This window comes from Amborella trichopoda, chromosome 9, assembly GCF_054954075.1.
Source record: "Amborella trichopoda isolate Santa Cruz 75 chromosome 9, AtrichopodaSantaCruz75HAP2 v2.0, whole genome shotgun sequence".
Classification (NCBI taxonomy): Eukaryota; Viridiplantae; Streptophyta; class Magnoliopsida; order Amborellales; family Amborellaceae; genus Amborella; species Amborella trichopoda.
Window position 1 is genome coordinate 14,442,827 of NC_142344.1, and position 21,718 is coordinate 14,464,544.

At 36.1% G+C, this 21,718-nt stretch overlaps 1 protein-coding gene across 10 annotated transcripts in view; it reads right to left on the reverse strand.

Moving 5' to 3' along the window:
* Positions 1-17,768, reverse strand: part of LOC18424436 (chorismate synthase) — a 42,373-nt gene extending 24,605 nt beyond the window's left edge. For 2 of the 10 annotated variants that reach the window (XR_016041443.1, XM_088848017.1), the window contains exons 1-3: positions 16,312-17,768; positions 16,104-16,202; positions 15,804-16,021 (exon numbers count right to left, since the gene is read on the reverse strand). Coding sequence is in view for 8 of the 10 variants with exons in the window: in XM_088848017.1 (XP_088704143.1) it covers positions 15,804-16,021; positions 16,104-16,202; positions 16,312-16,379 (385 nt within the window). In the remaining 2 variants the exon portion in view is untranslated. Of the gene's footprint in view, positions 1-15,803; positions 16,025-16,103; positions 16,203-16,305 lie in introns of all 10 variants that reach the window. The other 8 variants (XR_016041442.1, XM_020661488.2, XM_088848018.1 and 5 more) reach the window with 7 other exon arrangements.
* Between the last annotated feature and the right edge of the window lie 3,950 nt (positions 17,769-21,718).

Sequence of the window (21,718 nt, forward strand, 5' to 3'; positions counted from 1 at the left end):
ACAAGCTCAAGTCAGCTTTGAGAGGTACTAATGTCAAACCATAGTTACCCGAAACGATTTGGAAATCGGAAGCACGGAATCATGGCCGGCTGAACGATTTTTGTTTTCAGAATCGACGCCCGTACAAGAGGAATAGTGGGGGAAGAGATTCATATTTTTAGGAATCAATATTCGACCAAAATAAAATTGAGATCCCTATAACGATGGGATCGAGATTCCTAGCGTTTTGGAATCGAGTACCCAACCTAGTTGAAATTGACCAATATGGAATCAAGATTCCTTCATTAATGGAATCCATATTCCAACATCTTTGGAATTAAGAGGGAACTAAGAGGGAAACAATACATGTCCCAATGCCGTTCATTGACCAACATGCCATACATGCACATTTATACTATTTGTATAACATTGTTTCTAACATCTTCGAGTTGCAATCTCTCCATTAGATCAATACAATGCATACCTAAAGAACTAAGTAGAGAATGTGGACCACCACGTTGGTTTCTATTGGTCATTTCATACCAAAAAAGACTACTACACCTTGTGGCTTGAGATTGTGTGTCTACTTCGAGTAGTTTGATGCCTAGAAAACTTCTAAACATCACTTTTCAAAAAAAAACAACAAGACAAAAAAAAAGGGAGGGGAAAGGGGGAAGTGGTAGAATTCCAATAAATATGGAAACCAGTTTCAACGAGTGCAGAATCGAGAATCAATAAATATTGAAAACGAGATTCTATAAGTTTTGGTGTCGAGATTTTCTGAAAATAGGAAACACGAAAACGGGTTCTGTGAAGATTCCTAGTAGGAATCGCTATATCGGAGTTCTGAATTGGAATCACAACCTTCAATGAGAGATTCGGGATTCGGGTAACTATAGTTCAAACTCAGTTTGCTAAATACATACCACTAAGAACACCCTCAATGATTAAGGATATCTTCTGAATGAAGCCTCCATGGAAACTCAACGTTGATACCATGAGAAGTTGAGAACAACCGCAAGGTCATTGCCAAAACCAACTTAAGTAGCTAAACAACTTTGGGAAGTCATCTAGGTAGATGTAGAAGCTCGAAATGCATAATAACTAAATCTGGGGAAAGGGGAATGGAGCAATAATAGGTCAACTAGAAAGCTCGAAATATCCCTAAGAGGTTCAAACTCCAAACGTGCCTCCAAACCGTTTTGAGGTATTGAGGAAGAATAACCGTAAAGAAAGAGAAATGCTCCTTTGGACAAATGCATGTTCCAAGGGCATTTGATCAGAGGAGGGCTTTGTCGGATGGGTGAAAATTTTCTTAGCTGGCTCGAAAGCAAGAAGCAATGTCTAGCCTAGCACGAAAATCGTTGCACTAACGCACATCCATTTTCTTGCAAGAAGCAATGGCTAGCCTAGCACGAAAGCCATTTCACTAACGCGCATCTGTTTTCTTGCAAGAAGCAACTGCTAGCCTAGTGCGAAAGCCATTGCGCTAACGCGCATCCATTTTCTTGCTTGCACTTGTTGGCTTACTTTTTAACGTTGAAGCGTGCAATGCGAAGAAAACGGCACGAAGAAAAAGGGCGCTAGCTGCAAAGAAAACTATGTGCGCTAACACACACGTAAACTTTCGAGCGAGCAGAGAAAAGCAAGAAAATGGATGCACGTTAGCGCAATGGCTTTCGTGCTAAGCACCATGTCAATGCCAATACTAGAACAAAAATCCAATGTGTTAAAAAGCATCTGCTTCAAGCGTCCAACACCTCAAGGTGGCTTAGGGATAGGGGTCAAGGTGCCTCTTCTGGGGCCAAGAAGGCAACGCTAGGTGCGCGTCTGACACCTTAGTCAAGGTGTTCTCCACAAAAATTTCATTTGTAAAAAATTTTAAAAGATTGGTAAAGGAGAATCCTTTGAAAAATCCATTCAAATCCAAATTTTATGGACTTCTCTCTATGAAATATCAAGAGAGGTTAAGAGAAGATATTGGTTATTTAAACCTCAAACTACCCATAAGAATCAAGGATCAGAGATCCGGTAACAAATGTTGCAGACTTGAGGGTATTTTCTTACTTAGGCAATTGATTGAGAAGTTTAAGAAGAAGACAAAAGACTTCCACATGGTCCTTATTGATTTAGAGAAAGCATATAATAGGGTACCTTGAGAGTTAATTTAGAGGGTATTGGAAAATAAAGTAGTCTTTAGAGGATATATTGATATGCTGAGAGATATATACGAGGGAGCGCTAACTAGTGTGAAGACAACAGTTAACAACTTCAAAAAAAACTAGTGCAAGGACAACTAGTGGAGAGACAAGCGAGTTTTCAATGACAGTAGGCTTACCTCAAAGGTCAGAGTTGAGCTCACATCTATTTGTTTTGATTATGGACGAGTTAACTAGGCATCCACAGGATGAGGATTTGTGTTGTATGTTATTCTCGGATGACATAGTTTTGATTGATGAGACTAGAGACAACATCAATGCAAAGTCAGAACTTTGGAGGGATGATCTGGAATCTAAAGGTTTTAAAATTAGCCTGACAAAGTTAAAGTATATAAAATGCAAGTTTAGTAATATTAGGAATAGAAACGAGGTAGTAGTTAAGATTGATGGCCAAGTAACTAAGAGCGATTAGTTTCGATATCTGGATGAATGATCTATGAGAATGGAGATAATGAGGAAGATGTTGCACATAGAATTAGAGCTGAGTGGAAAAAGTAGATATGTGTATCCAGAATGTTATGTGATCGCCATATACCAATGAAACTAATGGGAAGTTTTATAGGACAGCTATAAGACCAACCATGCTTTATGAGACGGAATGCTAGTCAAGAAACATATTCATAGAATGAATGTAGTTGCGATGAGGATGTTGAGATAGATTAGTGGCAAGACATGAAATGATAGAATTTAGATTGAATACATCTGAGGGAACTTAAGGGTAGGGCCAATAGGCGATAAGGCGAGGGAAAGTAGACTTAGGTGGATTGGCCATGTGCAGTGTCGACTTAAACAACACTAGTTAGGGAGAGTGATTTGGTTCAAGTGGAAGGCTCCCAAAAGTTCATAGATGGAAGTACTGAGAAAAGCTTGTGGTCTAACTGACGGTATAACCCTTGATATAGTGGAATGATGGAACAGGATTAATGCAGCCAATGGCAAATAGTTAGGACAAAGCTCGGATGATGATGATGACAATCTTTGACATGGAGCCATCAGCTATTAGCACTAGGAAGGCTAAGTGCTTATGTTAAATGTGTGAAATGAGATTCAACATCTACCTAATTACTTCTAAACTTTGGATTTTTCTAATCATTCAAAAATTTTGTGCTCAATTGTCTCTGCGTATGCTTCATATAAAAATATATAATTTATTACATGTTATACGAACGATATATGCATCTGTGTAAGATATGTGCCAATTATACACATATATGAATATATGTAAAGCCAGGGTGCCTCATGACTAAGTCGCCAGCTAGGCGGCCATATCATGCCTAGACAACCAGCATCACCCTGGCCTCCTAGGCACCGCCTACCACTGTTTCACACACTGGATCTATGGCATAGGTGGCCATAAAACCTAAAAGTCAAAAGAGCACCATTAATAAAAGGTTGAACAACCAAAGTAAGAGCCGCAAATCCCCAAACAGTCCTATGCCTACAAGGCACCAAGTTCAAATCACGCAGAGGGTAGCAAGAGGGAACCAAGAAATTAGGCTTCCATCCACAGTCATCACTTCGCATTCACTTACAGGCAGGTTTTAAAGCACATAATCGTGATTGGAATCGGTTCCTCATTGGACAAATTCAAATTGGTACCTCAGAACCGGATCGGCAGATCCAAGCAATTGGACAAACAATTTAAAATAAAAAAAAAGATTTCAATTGATTTTTCTTTTTTTTATGAAAAGAAAAAAAAAACATAAAACCACGAATTTTCTACAAACTTTACTTGAATCCAGTAAGATTGTAACTATCTGAAACTCCAATACAACGTTGTTTTGACATATCTAATCTAAGTGTTACAAAAAGCCCCCATTTTTGGACATGTTAACAAGGCTAGGAAGGGAACCTTTTACTTCACCTTGTGGCTCTACCACCCTAACCACCAAGTCCAAGAGCCCATTCCTCAAAAGACACCCAATTTTTAAGCACCCAGTTCTATCAAAATAAGGTTTTTGATCTACGCCCAATTTTTAAGCACTCAGTTCTATCAAAATAAGGTTTTGATCTGAAAAATAATTGTGACGTCTCGTGAAGGTCTCATAGGCCAAGATTTTGGGACAAATTTCACATAAAATGGATGTGAAATAAGGAAGAAGAACCTAAAAGGCAGATTCATACAAAAATTTGTTGAAAAATAAAAACTGACAAGAAAAATTCAAATCCATAAAAATATCACCCAAAATGATGAAATACCTATTACTGATCGTTGCTAACTGTTTGAAGAGAAGTCTTTAACAAAATCATGGATGAAAATAAAATGTAGTGGCTATGTGGGATTCCAAGTAGTAGAATAAAAACTCTCTCCTTTCTTTTATGATGCATCTGAATTCCACTAGCAAGTGCCACTATGCAATGCTGTTAACAAGAAATAAAACCCTAAATACAACCTATGTCTTTTATTTTATTGTCAAATAAAGATGACACATATAATGTTCCTAGAAATTGAAATAAAGTAAGCAAAAATGACTCAAACCAAACTTTGAACAGCCGGGAAGGCTTCTTGTTTTTGCCTAGGGTCACCAGTACAGGATAAGGTTCATCCCACACCTGATTACCTGACTGATGGCACACTTTGATACTATTGGCCCTGCTGAATTCTAAGAGTTGGGAAACTTCCTTACGCAACACCATTCAAGTCTAGGGCTTTAAGTGCATAAACAAGAATTATGGTTTCTACATGCTCGTTTGGACCTTTGTAGCACATGCCACAAGTGGCACCTCCCTTGGCAAAAATTAGGGCTGGGCATGCCCCTCTTTTTTCACCTATGGGTGGTCTGCCACCCTAGCATTCTACAGTGGTGCATACCACCCTCTAAAGACTAAGGAGAAGAGAGAGAATGAGACAAAGAGAGAGAAGCATGGAGAGGGGAGAGAGATAAAGAAAGAGATAAGAGAGAGAGGGGCATGGAGAAAGAAAGAGAAAGTGAGTGAGGTAAGAAACTTGCGTTTAGAAGGAAGGCGGATTCCCCTCCTTATATAAGCCTCAATGGCCTTAGGTATACCCATCTAATTTAGTATTCATCTTGGCCAAAGGATTCCTAAGTACTATGTGAGCTAAAAGAGAAACAAATCTGAGTCATCCATCCCATAAATCAGCTATTATGATTTAGGGAGGAATCTAGGAACCTTATCCTCTAAATCTTTGACCACATCCACTTCTAGTCAAACTACGATAAGACCAATCAAAAGCATAATTTCGATTATGACTAGAGCTTCCTTCTCTTTCAAAGATTGTAGGAATTCAAAAGTCAAAAGATTCGGTCATAGATTTCAAGAATATTTTCAGAAAATAGAACATTCTTTTGCTCCCACAAAATAAGGATACAAAATCTTCTTCAAAGATTTCCATAAGCTTTCGAACTAAAACCAAACTCATTTAATTTAAAAATAATTTCAAGGAGAGAGAGGAGGGGGGCATCACACTTAATGTGTGATGTGTGGGCCCTAGGGGCTCCACATGCCACACATGTGGGTGTGGTCCACATGTGAGGCTGGATCCAAGGGCCCCACATGTGTTCCTACCATACAAACCCACCCCCCCCAAAACCCAGAAATTATCTAAAATGCCCTTAAAGGTTTTTGCAGCTAAATAACTTTAAAAATTATGAAAATTTTCTAAAATTCATAAGAGTAATTTCTTAAACTGAAAACAAAATATCTAAATGTGGACCAATGTCAAGAAAAGTGATTATCATGGCACTCCATCTGACCCAGTAACTTTGATCCTCAACTATCTTCACAAACCAACCCGAAGAGACCCATGACCCACAGTCTAATGCAGGGGCTCATGATTGGTTCTTCAAAGCTGGCCAATAAATAGTGGAACCACGGTCCTAGAATGTGAATTACAAGTTCCCTCCCTTAAGAGCAAATCACACTCACATACCACTATAGTGCAAGCGGCACATGGGTACGTACCCTTTGAAAGGTTGTTTCTCGATATACGATTGTCATGTGCACATTAGGAAGTTTGTGGAAGATTTAGCCCTTGCTCTCACAGGCCTACATCTGCACACAAGAGACCACGAAGCTCTTCTGGACTAGAAACCATCTTTGGGCATCTCTCCGACCTCAACAAGGGACGACCCTCTGAAAACCTTCTTCTCTAGTGCCATATGCCCAAGGACAAAGGTTTTGGACATATGACTAGGGTCATTGACCACCTAACCCTAGGTCAGTCAACCAATATACACACTCCCATTAAGTGTATAATCCATTATAATATTTATTTACATGCTCTCATGGACTTTAAAGGCCATAAACCCCAGAAAAGAACCATATTTGAGGCTATCTTTAACATATCTGGGCTCAATTTTTCAAAAAACCTTGAATTTTTAGCAAAATTGATCACAATCAAAAAAACTTTGACCCAAAAAATAATTATGGAGGTCTTGTAGAGATCTTAAGGGCAAAGAGTTTGGGACAAATTTTAGGACAGCTGGAGAAATGAGGGAAAATGGATTAAAATGGCCAGATTTTAAAAAAATGGGGATTTTTAAAAAGGTGAAACCATGAAACAAACCCCAATCCTTGGACGAGAATAGGTCGGTTCCGTCAAAAGAACAAGGTTGAATTTGTTAAAACCAAACCCGGGCCATAAGGAACTAGGATAGTCCCTTACCAAATCTAATCTGATTGGGCAACTAGGATCCAGATTGGCAAATTTTCCCTGGATACGAGGTATTAAGGCACCCATTAGCATACTAGTGTCTCATATGACAATCATCCCACAAAATAGCAAACATGAAGCATGTAATCATTAGTGTGTGCATGGCCCCTCCCATAATTATTGAGATCCAAAGCAAGAAAGGGGTCGGGCGCGAGAGGATCATGAAAGGCTAAAAGATCCCAATGGTTGGGAGCATTGGTCATACAATGCATATGTTAGGAATCGAGATCCCTAAATGTTAAGGATATCAATCCTGACCTTTTTGGGATCTCAATCCCGACCATTTGGTACCTTAATTGAAACCTTTTAAGGATCTTGCTCATAACCTTAAAGAGTATATACAATCAATGAGTCTGCATGCTCTTTAAAGTGGGGATCTCTTTGTTATAACCAGTAAGAAAAGCACATTGTTCAAATAAATGGACTGACCATTGCCTCGGCCGGAAGATCCTTGGGGCGCACACCCAAAGCCTAGGCGGCCGTTCCTGAAGGCCAGTACCTAGGCGCTACCCAAGTGGCTGCCAAGTCCAGGACGGGTGCCCAAGTACTAGGCCCCCTTTTCTATAATTAAAGTGGGCCCTAACGGCAGTTTGGGTCAGTTTGACCCACGAAATTTTCCTAAATGAATATTGGGGTATTTTAAACCCCCAAAGTGGGAAAAAAGAATCAAATTTAACCCCCTCCCCCCCCCCCCCCCCCCAAGTTGATCGATTTTGATAGTTCCGTGAATGACAAAAGGATCGGAGGTTTAAGGAAGCATCTTATGTATTGGCCATTTGAACTATTGGTTTTATACTTTTCTATTGTATTTCACCATCTCTAGTTGTGATTATGTTCATTTGTCAGTATGGAGTACGTCGTACTCAATATCAATTGGATAGTTGGAGGCTAATAAACCACGGACTTATTTATGTTTTTGTCTTTTTTCACTAAATTGTCAAATGATTTGAACCTTTGAACGTGTTTCAAGATTCATGCGTATATATTGGCATGGCAAAGTTAGATATAATACATATAAATGCAAAGAAAACAAATAAAAAATGAATACAAATATTTGTGCATAAATGCGCTTTTAAACAACACATATATATGCAATTTTTTACCGTGCGGCACTTGAGGTTCTGGGCACTAGGCACAAGCTGGCCGCCTAAGGGCTGCCTAGCGGTTTTTGAAACACTAGCAATGCAACTATATCAAAAGTACAATTGCATTGTTAGCTAGCTTGAAAATCATCATTTTGGTCATTATCTTGGTCTTCAAGGTGGAGAGTGAGATCCCTTATAGTGGGGAACGAGATCCCAAACAAAGGGGATCAAGATCCCAAAATTTTAAAAATCAAGATCCTTTGAATATCTCTTTCTCGAAACACAGGAGCGAGATTCTGAAGTGGGATCGCCAACTAGGTTGGGAGATCCTAATGACTATGGTCCCTCCTACTTTTTTCTCATATATATGAAATTGAGACCAAAAAGTCGGAATGGTGATCCAATTCTTGATTAGTGGTTTCTATTCTCTAATGTTTGCTTACACAAAAACTTCAACATTTGGCTGGTGATTAAGGAATGGGCCCGAGATCTGAGTGGTCATGGTGGTGGAGCCACTACATGATGTAACAGGGTCCATTCCCACTTGGATCCAATATCGTTGAAAAATAGTGATATATCAAGAGATAGGAACATGGAGAGCCAAGTGGAAGTCCAAGAGGGGGAGGAGTCATATAATTGAAGGTGACCGATCAACTGCGAGCTATTCAAGAAGTGAACGAGACAAGGAGCTAGCTATTCACGAAGTGAACGAGACAAGGAGCTAGGGGAAGATGTCATTGGCAAGAATACGAATTGGACTCTGGAAATGATATACTAATGGGTGAGGTTAGGGCATACCCATTCCAAATTCCATCTTGGAGATGGACTTTTTCTTCTTTCTTTTTTATGAGAGAGAGAATCCTCCCCTTCCCCCCTCTCTCTCTCTCTCTCTCTCTCTCTCTCTCTCTCTATATATATATATATATATATATATATATATATATATATATATATATATATATATATATATATATATATACACACACCACACACCACAGCCACCACTAATCACAGCCCATGTGATTTGTGGTGCCTCCCCAACACCACCCCAACCCAGCATGCGACCCCTCTTCCATCATATTATTCCCAAAATACCTGATCAAATAAAGAAAGAGATAGGATGGATAAAGATAGGGGAGGAAGCAAGCAGGCACATTAGATTGTTACAAAGAGAGAGAAAGAGAGAGGGGGGTGGGGGGGGGGCAAGGGAGTCAAGAAAGAATGATAGGTTTAGGAAAGAGTAAGAGGAAAATCAAAATTCATCACACTACAAGAGGAAATCAAAATTCATGAGCATGCGACGATCACATAAAACTTCGGTTGCACATCTCCACTTCGCCCACCCAGCTCTAATTCTATGTGCGACATCTTTCTCAATCTCGCCATTTTCCTAGATTATCCACCCAAGATATCGAAAGTGCGCTCTTTTTGGTATTCCATCAATCTTAACTACTTTCTCGTCTCTACTCCCATTATTACTAAACTTGCATTTCATATACTATGTCTGTCCAGCTAATTTTAAAACATTTATATTCTAGAGCATCCTTCCAAAGTTCTAACTTTATGTTGACGCCATTACTGGTCTCATTGATCAAAGATATGTCATCCGCGAACATAATCAACGATACCTCATCTTATAGGTGCCTAGTTAAGTCGTCCACAACTAAAACAAAGAGGTATGGGCTCAATGCTGACCCTTGATGTAGACCTATTATCACTTAAAACACACTCATCTCCCCACTAGTTGTTTGTACACTAGTTAGTGCTCCCTCATACATATCTCTCACTAAGTCTGTGTAGTGTCTGAAGACTCCTTTCTTTTCCAACACCCCCCAAATTAAATCTCTAAGTACTATGTCATAAGCTTTCTCTATACCAATAAAGACCATGTGGAGGTCTTTTCATTCACCCTAAACTTCTCAATCAGTTGCTTAAGTATGAAAATAGCCTCGATTGTTGACCTCCTTGAAATAAAATATAATTGGTTTTCCGATACGCACATTTCATGCATTAGTCGTTGCTCAACTACTCTCTCCCATAGCTTCATAGTGTGGCTCATAAGTTTGATCCTTCGATAGTTCGCACAATTCTGTATGTCTCTTTGTTCTTGTAAATGTGTTCGTCAGTTAATAATTTTTTAAAATAAACTCTCGATCTTTCATTAACCTCTTTATCATTCACCAAGACCCTTTGATTACAATGAAAAGATATATTCTCCTATTTTAAAGACAGTTGACGACAAATGGGACTACGAGTTAGAGAGGCCCCTTTACCTAGCACGATGTTATCTTAACCCTGCTTATTTCCATGAAAACATAAATATTGATATTATGGGATGCTTTATGTCAACAATCAACAAGTGTAGATGAACAAGACCAAGTGTCAAGAGATTTAGATAAGTATAGATTATCAATTGGGACACTTGGTATTGAATCAGTAGTAATTAAAGCAAGACACTCTTTCCCAGCAAGTTTCAATTTTGCTTTTTCATGGCGAACGTGTGATTTGAGTACTTTGTTCTGGCACTCTAGTTAGAACTTCTAATAACTATTTATATAGACTTCTACACTATTTTTTTTTAGGTTCATCGTGGACCATTCATGGTCAAAGCACTAAGCACTTAAAGAAGATGGCCATGCCCATTTTGAGCTAGTTATGAACCTCATTTGGTTGTGAGCGCAAACTTTGGTTCTTATGAGATGGTAATCTCTTTCTCTTCAAAATTAAATTTGTTGTCCACTAAATTAATATTCTCAAATATTTTCAAAATGATTCATTAATCATTGTATTTTGACTTAACAAAAACATACGAAGAAGATATAAACAAGCTTGAGCAGAAAAGACCAAACAACCTCGTTTTTGTTCTGTATAATCAAAAGCTCAAAGGAACATTACCTAGAAAGGGATGCCATTGACTCCATCATTATTAGTGAGATGGATGATACATCCGAGTGGTTGGTTGATGCCAGAGATGATCCCATATTCAAAGGAGCAGACTTCACTTTGGAGACAAGTACAGCAGGCAGATGGAAGTCAATTAAGCCCCATGAGGGCCACAAGATCTCAATCTCGTCGGAAGAGAATGAGAAGTGAGGGAGGAGGATGAGGCAGATTCACAGGAGACTAGGGAAGACGAAGAATATGTAGAGGGAGACGACTCTGATGATGATGGCTGGCATCATCATCATCAAATGGCGGCTTTGGTGGTGGACGTGGTGGACAGCAAGACATTGTTGGTAGTGATGTCGAAACTCAATTACCAATCTGAAACCATGAACACATGTGATGTAATGTTGGGAGGTGGGAGTATGAAGTTGGGACTTTTTTTTTGTTTTCTTTGTTTCACTTGCCTATGATGAACCAATATTGTGGAATGTTGATTTTCGAAAACAGGTATAATCATGCCCTATTGGGCATCTTTTTCTTTTTCTTTTTATTTTTTTGACTTTTCGACTTCTAGTAATATAGTGTATTGGAGACTTAGATAATGTGTTTTACTGGTATTTCTAAAAAATATTTCTAAGATAATTTAGAGGCAACCAAACCCCTCTAAACAATTTCCATGGGACCTAGACTCTGCCTAGTGAACTAGGCACCCGACTAGGCAGCCGAATCCATATTTTTCAATATTGAATGGAACATCCAAATGCCAAGATCCTTCTAACCCTAAGTATGAAGAGTGGATAGCATCAGATTCACTTGTTATGGCATGGAATTGCCATTCTATAGATGTAACCATGAGAAATGGATTGTTGCTCTTAGAGTCAGCCCAAGAAATCTAGGACACTTTAGAAGAGAAGTTTTTCCCCAAAAAGATAATATTGTCCGAAGTGTCGGATGTATACAATATAGCCTTATGCTCTCAAGGAAAGCCATTTCTATCAGAGCATTGTAGAGGGATCAAAAGTATGTCGGCCGAACTCAAACACTATGAGCCTTCACAATGTATGTGCTTGGCTAGCCTTTGGCATGGCAACGACAAGTTGAGAAGAGGCATATGTTCAAACACTGTGCTGGCCTTAAATGATTATGAGATGGTTCACAAACATATAATATCCACAGAGAAAATACCATCAATCAATGACATCTGTTTTTTTTTTCAATAATCATCAATCAATGATGTCAATGCTCTTCTTCAGAGAGAAGAGAGGTGCAGGAAAGTAATGAGGGCTGTTTTGAAGGTCCCTAATGCTATAAGCATGTTTGCCCCCACAAACGCAAATGCTAAGGCTAACAATGAACTCTTCTAGATCAGATCTTTTATCAATGTAATGGATATGAATTGCAATAATAAGAGAAAATTTGTAGTTCCTCCAATTTACAAGGAGATTACACATATAGAAGACACCCAAATTGTTAGAGACATACTATCAAAGACATGTCAAAGAAAGAACAACAATTTAGTCATACACGAGCCTACAAATTATATGGTAATAACGCATTTATCCAGGGGATTCTCCAGCAAGGATTATCTTGCTTTTTATATTTTGTGTATCAAGACACATGGGCTACCGCAATTATCCTCTCTGTATTTGACTAATAAAGGAACTATCTCTCACCTCCATAGTAACAATTAAAATAGGATATTCCTCATGATTTTGATACAAGATTTTCCTTAATAGTAGTCATATTAACAAACCCAAATATAGAATTTCTAGTGGTGAGTATGAGCACACAATACACACACAAGGTGCCTTCAGTGAGAAAAACAAAATTCCAGAAACTTATTTTCACATATACAGATCAACATATCAATCAAGAAAACTCCATCAACAATGCATTCAAGCATCAATAATCAACTAGGCTAAAGAACTTGTTCATGCATCAACAATCAACTGCCAATTGGAATTGCTAGAGAACTATGTGGTATGTTACTCAAATATCAACCCTCTCGTGCTAACCATCATAATGTTTTCCTTTTTCTAAATAAAATAAAGGTGACAATATATTAACTAAGGATGTGGTTTGTATAAGGTTGAGGCCCTAAACAATCAAAGTAAGGCACACCTTCAAATAATGTTGAAAGATGTTATTTCAGTACTCGAAATATTTGTGATGGTCTAAAAATTTATTTTCATCTCTAATTATAAAATTTAAAGCTCCAAAAATAGTGTAGATCGAGCAGATCTATAAACACTTAAAAATCTTAAAAATTGAAGGTCTAGAAAATGCATTACAAGATGCACTATTTCCAAGACTTGAAATCTATTTTTGTCATGTCCATTTATCTTGAGGTCGAGATGATTGATTTGAGTATTTTTGTGCATCGAAACAACCTCTTCTTGTGGATCTTTGAGGTGCACGTTAAGTTGATTATTTAGGGCCTCATGCATATATAAACTTCTTTCATTAACTAATAGTTTATGGTTTACAAAAACCCTTACCTAATGGTTTATAGTTTACAAAAACCCATGAGATGTGGGCGACAGTATCCCACATGTAAAGTGCTTGGAAATGTACATCAAAATGAAAAAGAAGAAAAAACCATAATATCTTGCCGTAACCACCATAATATGTTTCCCAAACTACCATTTTATATCAATTGAAAGTCCCGCTTAAAGCAATGAAAATATAAAGTTCTATGAAAGACGTAGATATTTATTTTCATAATCCATCAATATCAGCAAGTTTTGATGCAGAAAGCTTTAGAAGAACTTAACTTTTCTGCCAGATGCCTTTTTGGGGAGATCCAAATCTCACATCGAAGATCTTTTTGAAACTATAACCCATATTTATTACAGATGTTTCAAGCTTTCAAATCATGATCAAAAGTACAATGGAATCATTAGTAACAAATTCAAGTATTAATGAGGAGTTTAGGTTTAATTTGATCAGGAAGATATGAGTTTTGTTATTCTTTTTAATATGTTTCTTCGTTCCAAATTGGTCGTTAATGGTGAACAAAAACCTTTACTAAGTGTTTATGGTTTACAAAAACCCATGAGATGTGGGCGACAGTATCCCACATGTAAGGTGCTTGGAACTGTACATCAAAATCAAAAAGAAGAAAAAACCATAATATGTTGCCCCAACCACCATAATATGTTTCCCTAAATACTATTTTACATCAATTGAAAGTCCCACTTAAAGCAATGAAAATATAAAGTTCTATGACAGACGTAGATATTTCTTTTTATAATCCATCAATATCAGCAAGTTTTGATGCAAAAAGCTTTAGTGGGACTTAACTCTTCCACCAAATGCCTTTTTGGGGCGATCCAAATCTCACATCCAAGATCTTTTTGAAAACTATAACCCATATTTCTTACAGATTTTCCAAAATAAAGATGTTTCAAGCTTTCAAATCATGGTCAAAATTTCAACGGAATTATTAGTGACAAATTTTAGGATTAATGAGGAGTTTAGATTTAATTTGATTAGGAAGATATGCATTCTATTATTCTTTATTTCTTTTTAATAAGTTTCTTCGTTCCAAATCAGTAGTTGGAGTTGGCTTTCTACATTGTTATACAGGAGTTCTAAAAGATGTGACCTTCCTAATTTTTGTACCAAGGCTAGTTTCCTAAAATTATAAAGGACTAATTCCTTAATCTTGGAAAGGATAAATTTAGGAAAGATTTATGGTTTTCTTAACTTCCATTTTAAGAAGATAAAAAGCTTGAACTCTATAAATAGATATAGTAGGTAATGGACATCATCGGTTTGACATTTGAGAATATTGTTTGCTTTAGCTTGATGGTGCTGATTCAATCAAGAGGTGTTGATGCGTCCTTCATGATGTTCACTCCATGATTCCTGGTTTTGGGTTGGTGTTGGTGCGAACCGTAAAACCCACCCTAAATGTTGCTCGGAGCCCTCCAAACCATTTCGTATGACTCTAACTCCTTCCCTACCTTCCTCAGGCTTCAAATCATCATCTCGTGCTTATAGTAGAAGCCCTTCAAAACCGAAAGCCAAGACTTCTTCCCATCATAGCCAAATCCTAAAACCAAATCAAACAAAACCCTGACCTTGCTTTCCATAATAACCCAAACTTCCCTGGCCCTAGCTCATCTTTCTAAGCCCTCCAAACATGTTATACTTGTGTAGGAGTCAACCCCCGCCTTGATCCTACAAGTTACCTTCTGATTGTTCTAAAGCTTAAATTTAATGATATATACATGATTTTAAACTCCTTCAAGAAGTTTGGTGGTTGATGAAACTTCATAATATTTAAATGATTTGGACTCTAATCACAGCACAGCCGTAGAGCTCTACATTTTGCACATATGTCTTGTGCAGAATTACTAACGTTTATCTTTTGAAGTTACAAACCTAGACTATCAAAATTTCACAAAGTCTTGAATCCTCCAAAGCAAGTTAAGAATCTCATTTACAAATGCACTATAAACAAATTTTGAGTGTATATAATTCCTTGGTAGAGTCATCAACAATCACTTAGAATCCTCCATTTTTTTCAGATTAACTGTATCAGGCTGAACAAATGAAGCCCTCATTGTCTCAAAAGATATCCCACATCAACTATTCTAGAACTTAAAATTGTTCATTGGAATGCTAATTCATATCAATCCAACCCAGTTAAAAACAAAGTTTTATAGCCAAACAAACTTAGAAATAAATCTTCTACATCAAGGTCAAAAACAATAGACATATGAGATGTCATAACGTCATGCACTACGCAAAAATTCACTTGACCTCCTATTACAGTCATAGTCTACTAAGCTTTGATCGATGCAGTCAGTTGAAATGCATTAAAATGGCCTTCAGAAAAAACTAACAAGGACTCTTATCTATGGTTGCAACTCAAGATGGTACACAAAACCAAAAAGAGAATTAATTACAACATGATAATGACAAAGCTCGAACAATTACAAATGATCAAACCTTGAGTACTTGAATCCCGGTCCATCTGCTGACTGGCATCTCTATCACTCAATCCAGAACGAGATTCCCACCTTCCTTGGCTCAACCCAGATCCAGAGGCCTGCCTAGAACTCCTATCGAGGCTTCCACGTGAATAACCAGAAGAATTATCTGCCCAAGAGATTGGAGCTGGTGCTCGGCGCCACTCTGGTACATTTTGGGTGATCTCTTGGCATTCACTGCTAACGAAAGTGCAAAAATGAGTGAGACACCTCCTATAACCAGAGGCAAAATAAAAGAAAATCCAAAGAATCATTGTACCTCAGAATCAAAGGATCAATTCCAGTTGGTAGCCTTTTGCACGAGTCTAATTCCCAAAATGATAGAAGAAAATCTCTTGTATATCTGATTTTTGAATTACTGATACCATTGAGGAAAACAAGGGAAAATAAGCATTCACTTGTAAAAACACAAATGACCAAGACAACAAACAAAAGCATTATGAGTAGAACAAAATGGATACTTATACATTGTGGGTTCATCTGTGCTCTTGTTAGGCATTAATGTCAAGATTTGTTTGTCGCTTACAGGCATCATCCCTGAATTCCTGCTACAAAGGCTTGAACAAGGAATTCCTGCTAAAAAGCCTTGAACACGGAGATGAGAAACGTGAACAGAGTTTGTCCCAGTAGCTTGTCACAGTGAACCTGATTAGAGAAGCTGTACTAAAAAAGATACTTGGAGGACCCACTTTCAACTAAGATCAGTATTTGTGTACATGCTCCAGTTGCTTCACACAGGTCACATGCCTGGCTATACATCCTCTATTTACACAACCATGTCAGTATATTCCTGAATCCCAATGCATAGACCTGAGCATATCACAGCCAGCACTAAAACCCACAGAAGAAATTTTCTAGAACATTGATTTTTTTCGTGGATAGATTTAGACCGGTATTCTGATCAGACTCCCCGCAAAGGGAGCTTCTTATGGGCCAGAAAAGTACAACGGATCCTCAGAAAAGGAGCTTCTCATAGGAAGTAAGTGTTAATTGTATTACTCAAACATCGGTATACGGAACAAAAGACCAGCCCAACATAGAGGCTGCGCAGATCAGCTTAAGAGACAGGCCGAGTAGATCATAATTTTGACGAATTCAGCCGAAGAGAATGACCTCTAACAGTGATGAGTACAGCATTTGACTACACATGGCAGCAGTAATCACATTTACTGCAACTCCCAATATGAAAACAAAAAATAAACCCTGAACTTTAGCCTTAATGAAATAACTGCAAGTAAATCAGCATGACAATTTCACCAAAATAATATGCATATTAGGGCCAAATGAAGAAAAGGGTATCCAGAACTCAAGAACAAATAGCCACTAAGGAAAGGGAAAAAGAACTGAAAATACTCTTCCCACTTGACAATATGTCATATAATCGAAAACCCAATATTCATTTTTCTATATGAACCTCTCTAGATCACCATCAATGTATCAAGTCAAACTGATTCATAGTGCAGAAAACCTAACCAATCTACAGATGATTAAATCCAATGGACCATAACTAAAAATTTTGGGGCTTTTGTTATCCTGCACATACAGGGTTTCTCAGATGTTTTGGAGTTATGGTCCCAACAAAGGGGCAATGGAACAAAGGTAGGAAGCAGACTAAGGGCTGCTAAGTTCTAGTATTTCGCACAATAATGCAGGCAACAAAGGATGAATGGAGGACCAGTTTTGTTTGCCATGAGGAAATGAAGAAGATGGCCTACCTCATTTAAAACAGCCATGGTATACGAAGGTGAGGAGAGGACGATTACAGATTCAAGGCACGATCAGGGGAGAGAGAGAGAGAGGGATGGGAGGAGAGAGAGAAGAGAGGGGTGGCGTTCGTGAGATGACCTCGACTACAATTGCAGAGCTTTTGCGCAGGACCTCTCGCCCGAACACGAAAGAGAAAGAGAGAGGCGATTATCACGTCAGTGTGTTCCAAGAGAGACATTTGCTTTTTATTTTATTTTTGTTTTATACATAGTATTTTTTTATAGAAAGAAATGGGCCTTATATAAACTTTTTCCTTATATAAAGGACTATATGCACCAACCTTAGGTTTATAAATTCTAATATTTGTTAAAGATAGTTTACAAATATTGCCGTTTGGATAGGTGGATCAACCTGAGCTACAACAAATCCTATATTTGGCTCATCTAAATATAAACTGGTTTATTCAATCAAATATTTAAATGATTACTCAGAGTAACGATCACATAAGACCCTCCCACATTTATGTGCGTAGGATTTAAAAGGATCTTCATTAAATATGGCACATTTCTCTAAAAAAATCAAGTTCCACACCGATGTAATAATTTTTCTAAAGATCTGTATCATATTTAATAGTGATCATTTAAAGTCCTGTACATATGGGTACGGAAGGATCTCACAAGATCATCACTCTTACTCTTCTAATTATAAATATTTTAAATAAAAATAATACATATATAAATATCATAATCACATAATATATCATAGTTATAATAATGCAATATCATTTTATTAGCATTAATGTAATATGGTGTTATATGTTACTATTATGATATAGTGTTATTATATTATAATACAAACATTAATAATATTGATCATATGTCATAATATTTAAAAGAAAAAAGTTTATATAAGGTTACAACTTAAAAATGTAGAATTAAAAGTGCACATCAAAAATCCATCATAAAAAGTTGTTTTGATGTTAGAAAACCCTTTAATTGATCATCTTGACATCGAGATGTATGAATATGAAAAGAAACAATAATTTCAAGTCCGAGAAATAGTGCATCTTGCAACACATTATTTGAATTGTTCATTTTCAAGATTTTCCTGTGATTATAGATCTACTTGATTTGAACCATTTTTATAAATTTAAGTTTTATAATTAAAGATGAAAATAGATTCTTAAGACATGTTAAGAATTTTTTATACCAAAATTATATTTATGATAAAATTTAGAGGTGCGCTTTAATTGAATTGTTTAAGATTGCAACTTTATTGAAACCACACCCATATTTAAAATAATAAAAGAACACTATAAATATTGTAATTATATAATACCATGAATATTTTAATTATATAGTAGTATTATAATTATAATAATTATATAATAATATAATATTATTTTATTAGTGTTTATATAAGGTTGCAACCTTAAAATATAGAACTACATACGCACCTCAAAAATTCATCGAAAAATGTTGTTTTAATGTTGAAAAACCATGTAATTGATCATCTTGGCATCGAGATGTATGAATACGATCAAAAAAAAAGAAGAAGAAGAAGATTGAGTTAGAGAAATAGTGCAACTTGAAATATATTATCTAGATCGTCCATTTTTAAAATAGATCTACTTGATTTTAACCATTTTTGGAGTTTAAATTTTTATAATTAGATATGAAAATATAGTTTTAGATGATCCTAATAATTTTTTACATCAAAATTACATGTTGTGATAAAATTTGGAGGTGCACCGTAATTGGATGTTTAAGGTTGCAACCTTATATAAACCACACCCTTAATATAATATTATAATATTAATATATATTAAAATACATAATATTTGAATATTAATCTATGATATTTTATCGAGAATTACATACTTGGATTTCCAAGGAATTGCGCATATAGGGATTCAAAAGAGAATCGAACTCATCCAAGCCACAATCTATATTAGGTTTTCCAACTAATTTGTTAATCAAGGATCCGAGTCAAGGAAAGTAGAAGGTCTAATTGGATAATTCATTTATGTGGATTCCCCCTAGTTAACACTTGAGACGAGGCAAAAATGGAATCGGCGAGCTCATAAGATAAATGCCCCTTCAGCAGAGATATAATGAAATCAATAAGTCATTTGAACTCATTTGTTTGTTTTGTTTGTTGCGAGCAATGAAAAGACAAAAGTATTTTCAGTTCCTAATACTAGTCCTTGTTAGATCCGATAGTACCCATTTTGGAAAGATACAGTGCCAAAGCACACTACTTAATGAATAAATGGCAATCCCTAAAACCTATTATGTAATGTACTACATTTGTTAGGATATATGGTGGAACATTTTACTAGAAGTTTCTATTCTATCAATGTGCCCTTATGTGATTCAGATCCGTTCTTTTTCTTATTCAAAGATCATGCCTTTGTCTTGGGTTTGCATGCCAATAATTTTTTTGCAGGTGACTACATATCAAAGGGGCTTATTACTTTTCAAACACATTCTCCAGCATCGATATATGAACACTGGTTTAAAATGATAGATGAAACTAAAAGCACATAAACAATTTTAAAATAAAAGGTTTTTTGGTATATCATCCAATCAAATAAAGAATATGGACTTGATTGATTCCCCTGTAGTACACTTTTGATCGAAAGAGTTTTTCCAATTTCAACAACTTCACTTTTTGATTTTATTAAAATTTTACCATTTCCTTTCCCTTTAGTTGGACTAGGTACTAAATGCCAAAAAGATTTTGGATCAAATGTAAAAATGTAATGTAATATCAATATGTAAAGATAATAACATAATGTTATGATGACAATATAATTATAATAATATTACATATAGATAATTATATAAGAATGTCATAATTATTATATTTAGAAAATAATCTAATATCATCTTATTAGTATTAATTATCATAATATTTATCAATATTATAATAAAAGTACAATTTTTTTAATATTAATATAATACGATATTAATATATTAAGATAGCATAATATTGTAATAAAAAGATATTGATATTATACATCATTATTATAGTATTAATATTATTATATTATAATAACATATTATAATAAGGGTGTGGTTTGTATAGAGCCCAGGCTCCAAATAATCAAATTAGAGCCTGCCTTCAAATATTGTAGAGAAATGTGGTTTCATTATTGTAAACCTTTGTGATAGACTTAAAATATATTTTTATATTTATTTATAAAGTTTAAAGCTTCAAAACTAGTGTGTATCAATAGATCTATAAAAACTTGAAAATCTTGAAAATTTGACAATAAAAAAATGCGTTACAAAATAAACTATTTCCAAAACTTGAAATCCATTTTTTTTCTCATCTCCATGCATCTTGATGTCGAGATGATCAATTTGAGGATATTTGGGCATCAAAACAACATTTTCTAGTGCAATTTTTGAGGTAGGCTCTCATTTAATTGTTTAGAGCCTCAACTCTATATATAAACTTTTCCCTTATAATAAGATTGATGATCTTTAATAATAATATTTAAAATAATAATAATAGTACTAAATATTAAATATCATAATATAAAATAGAAAATTATCTTCATATCCTATATTTTTAGATTTTATTTATTAATAAACCTAATGTTTCAAAAAAGATCTTCCAACCCTTGGTCACTTTAAACTTATTTTTTAACTTAAACAATTATGATAATAACATGCTCTTTCTAAACCCAATCCTATATCTCTCTGTATTTATATACCTCAAACTTCACTCGTTCTCTCTTTTGTTACGTGTTTCACTATTTCTTCTCCCGTGTTTATTCAAAAATATATGTCTCATCTTGATAGCCTCTCACCACCAAACATCTCTCTCTTTGTATTTATCCAAACACTTATCTCTTTCTTGTCGGTACTCTCATCACCAAACACCTCTTTCCCTGTGTTTATCCAAATAGTTTTCTTTCTTTTCATATACTAAGTGTGTATTTGGTAGGAGAGAGAGTGAAGGGAGAAAGAGCGAGAGGAGGGAGAGTGAGGAAAGAGAGCCAAAAGAGCGAGGAGAATGAGCCGAAAGAGGGAGGGTGAGGGGTTAGAAATGGGAAAAACATGTATTTGGGAGGAGAGAGAGTGTAGGGAGAAAGAGCGCGAGGAGGGAGAGTGAAGAGAGAGCGGAATGAGGGAGGGTGGGGTTAAATATAGAAAA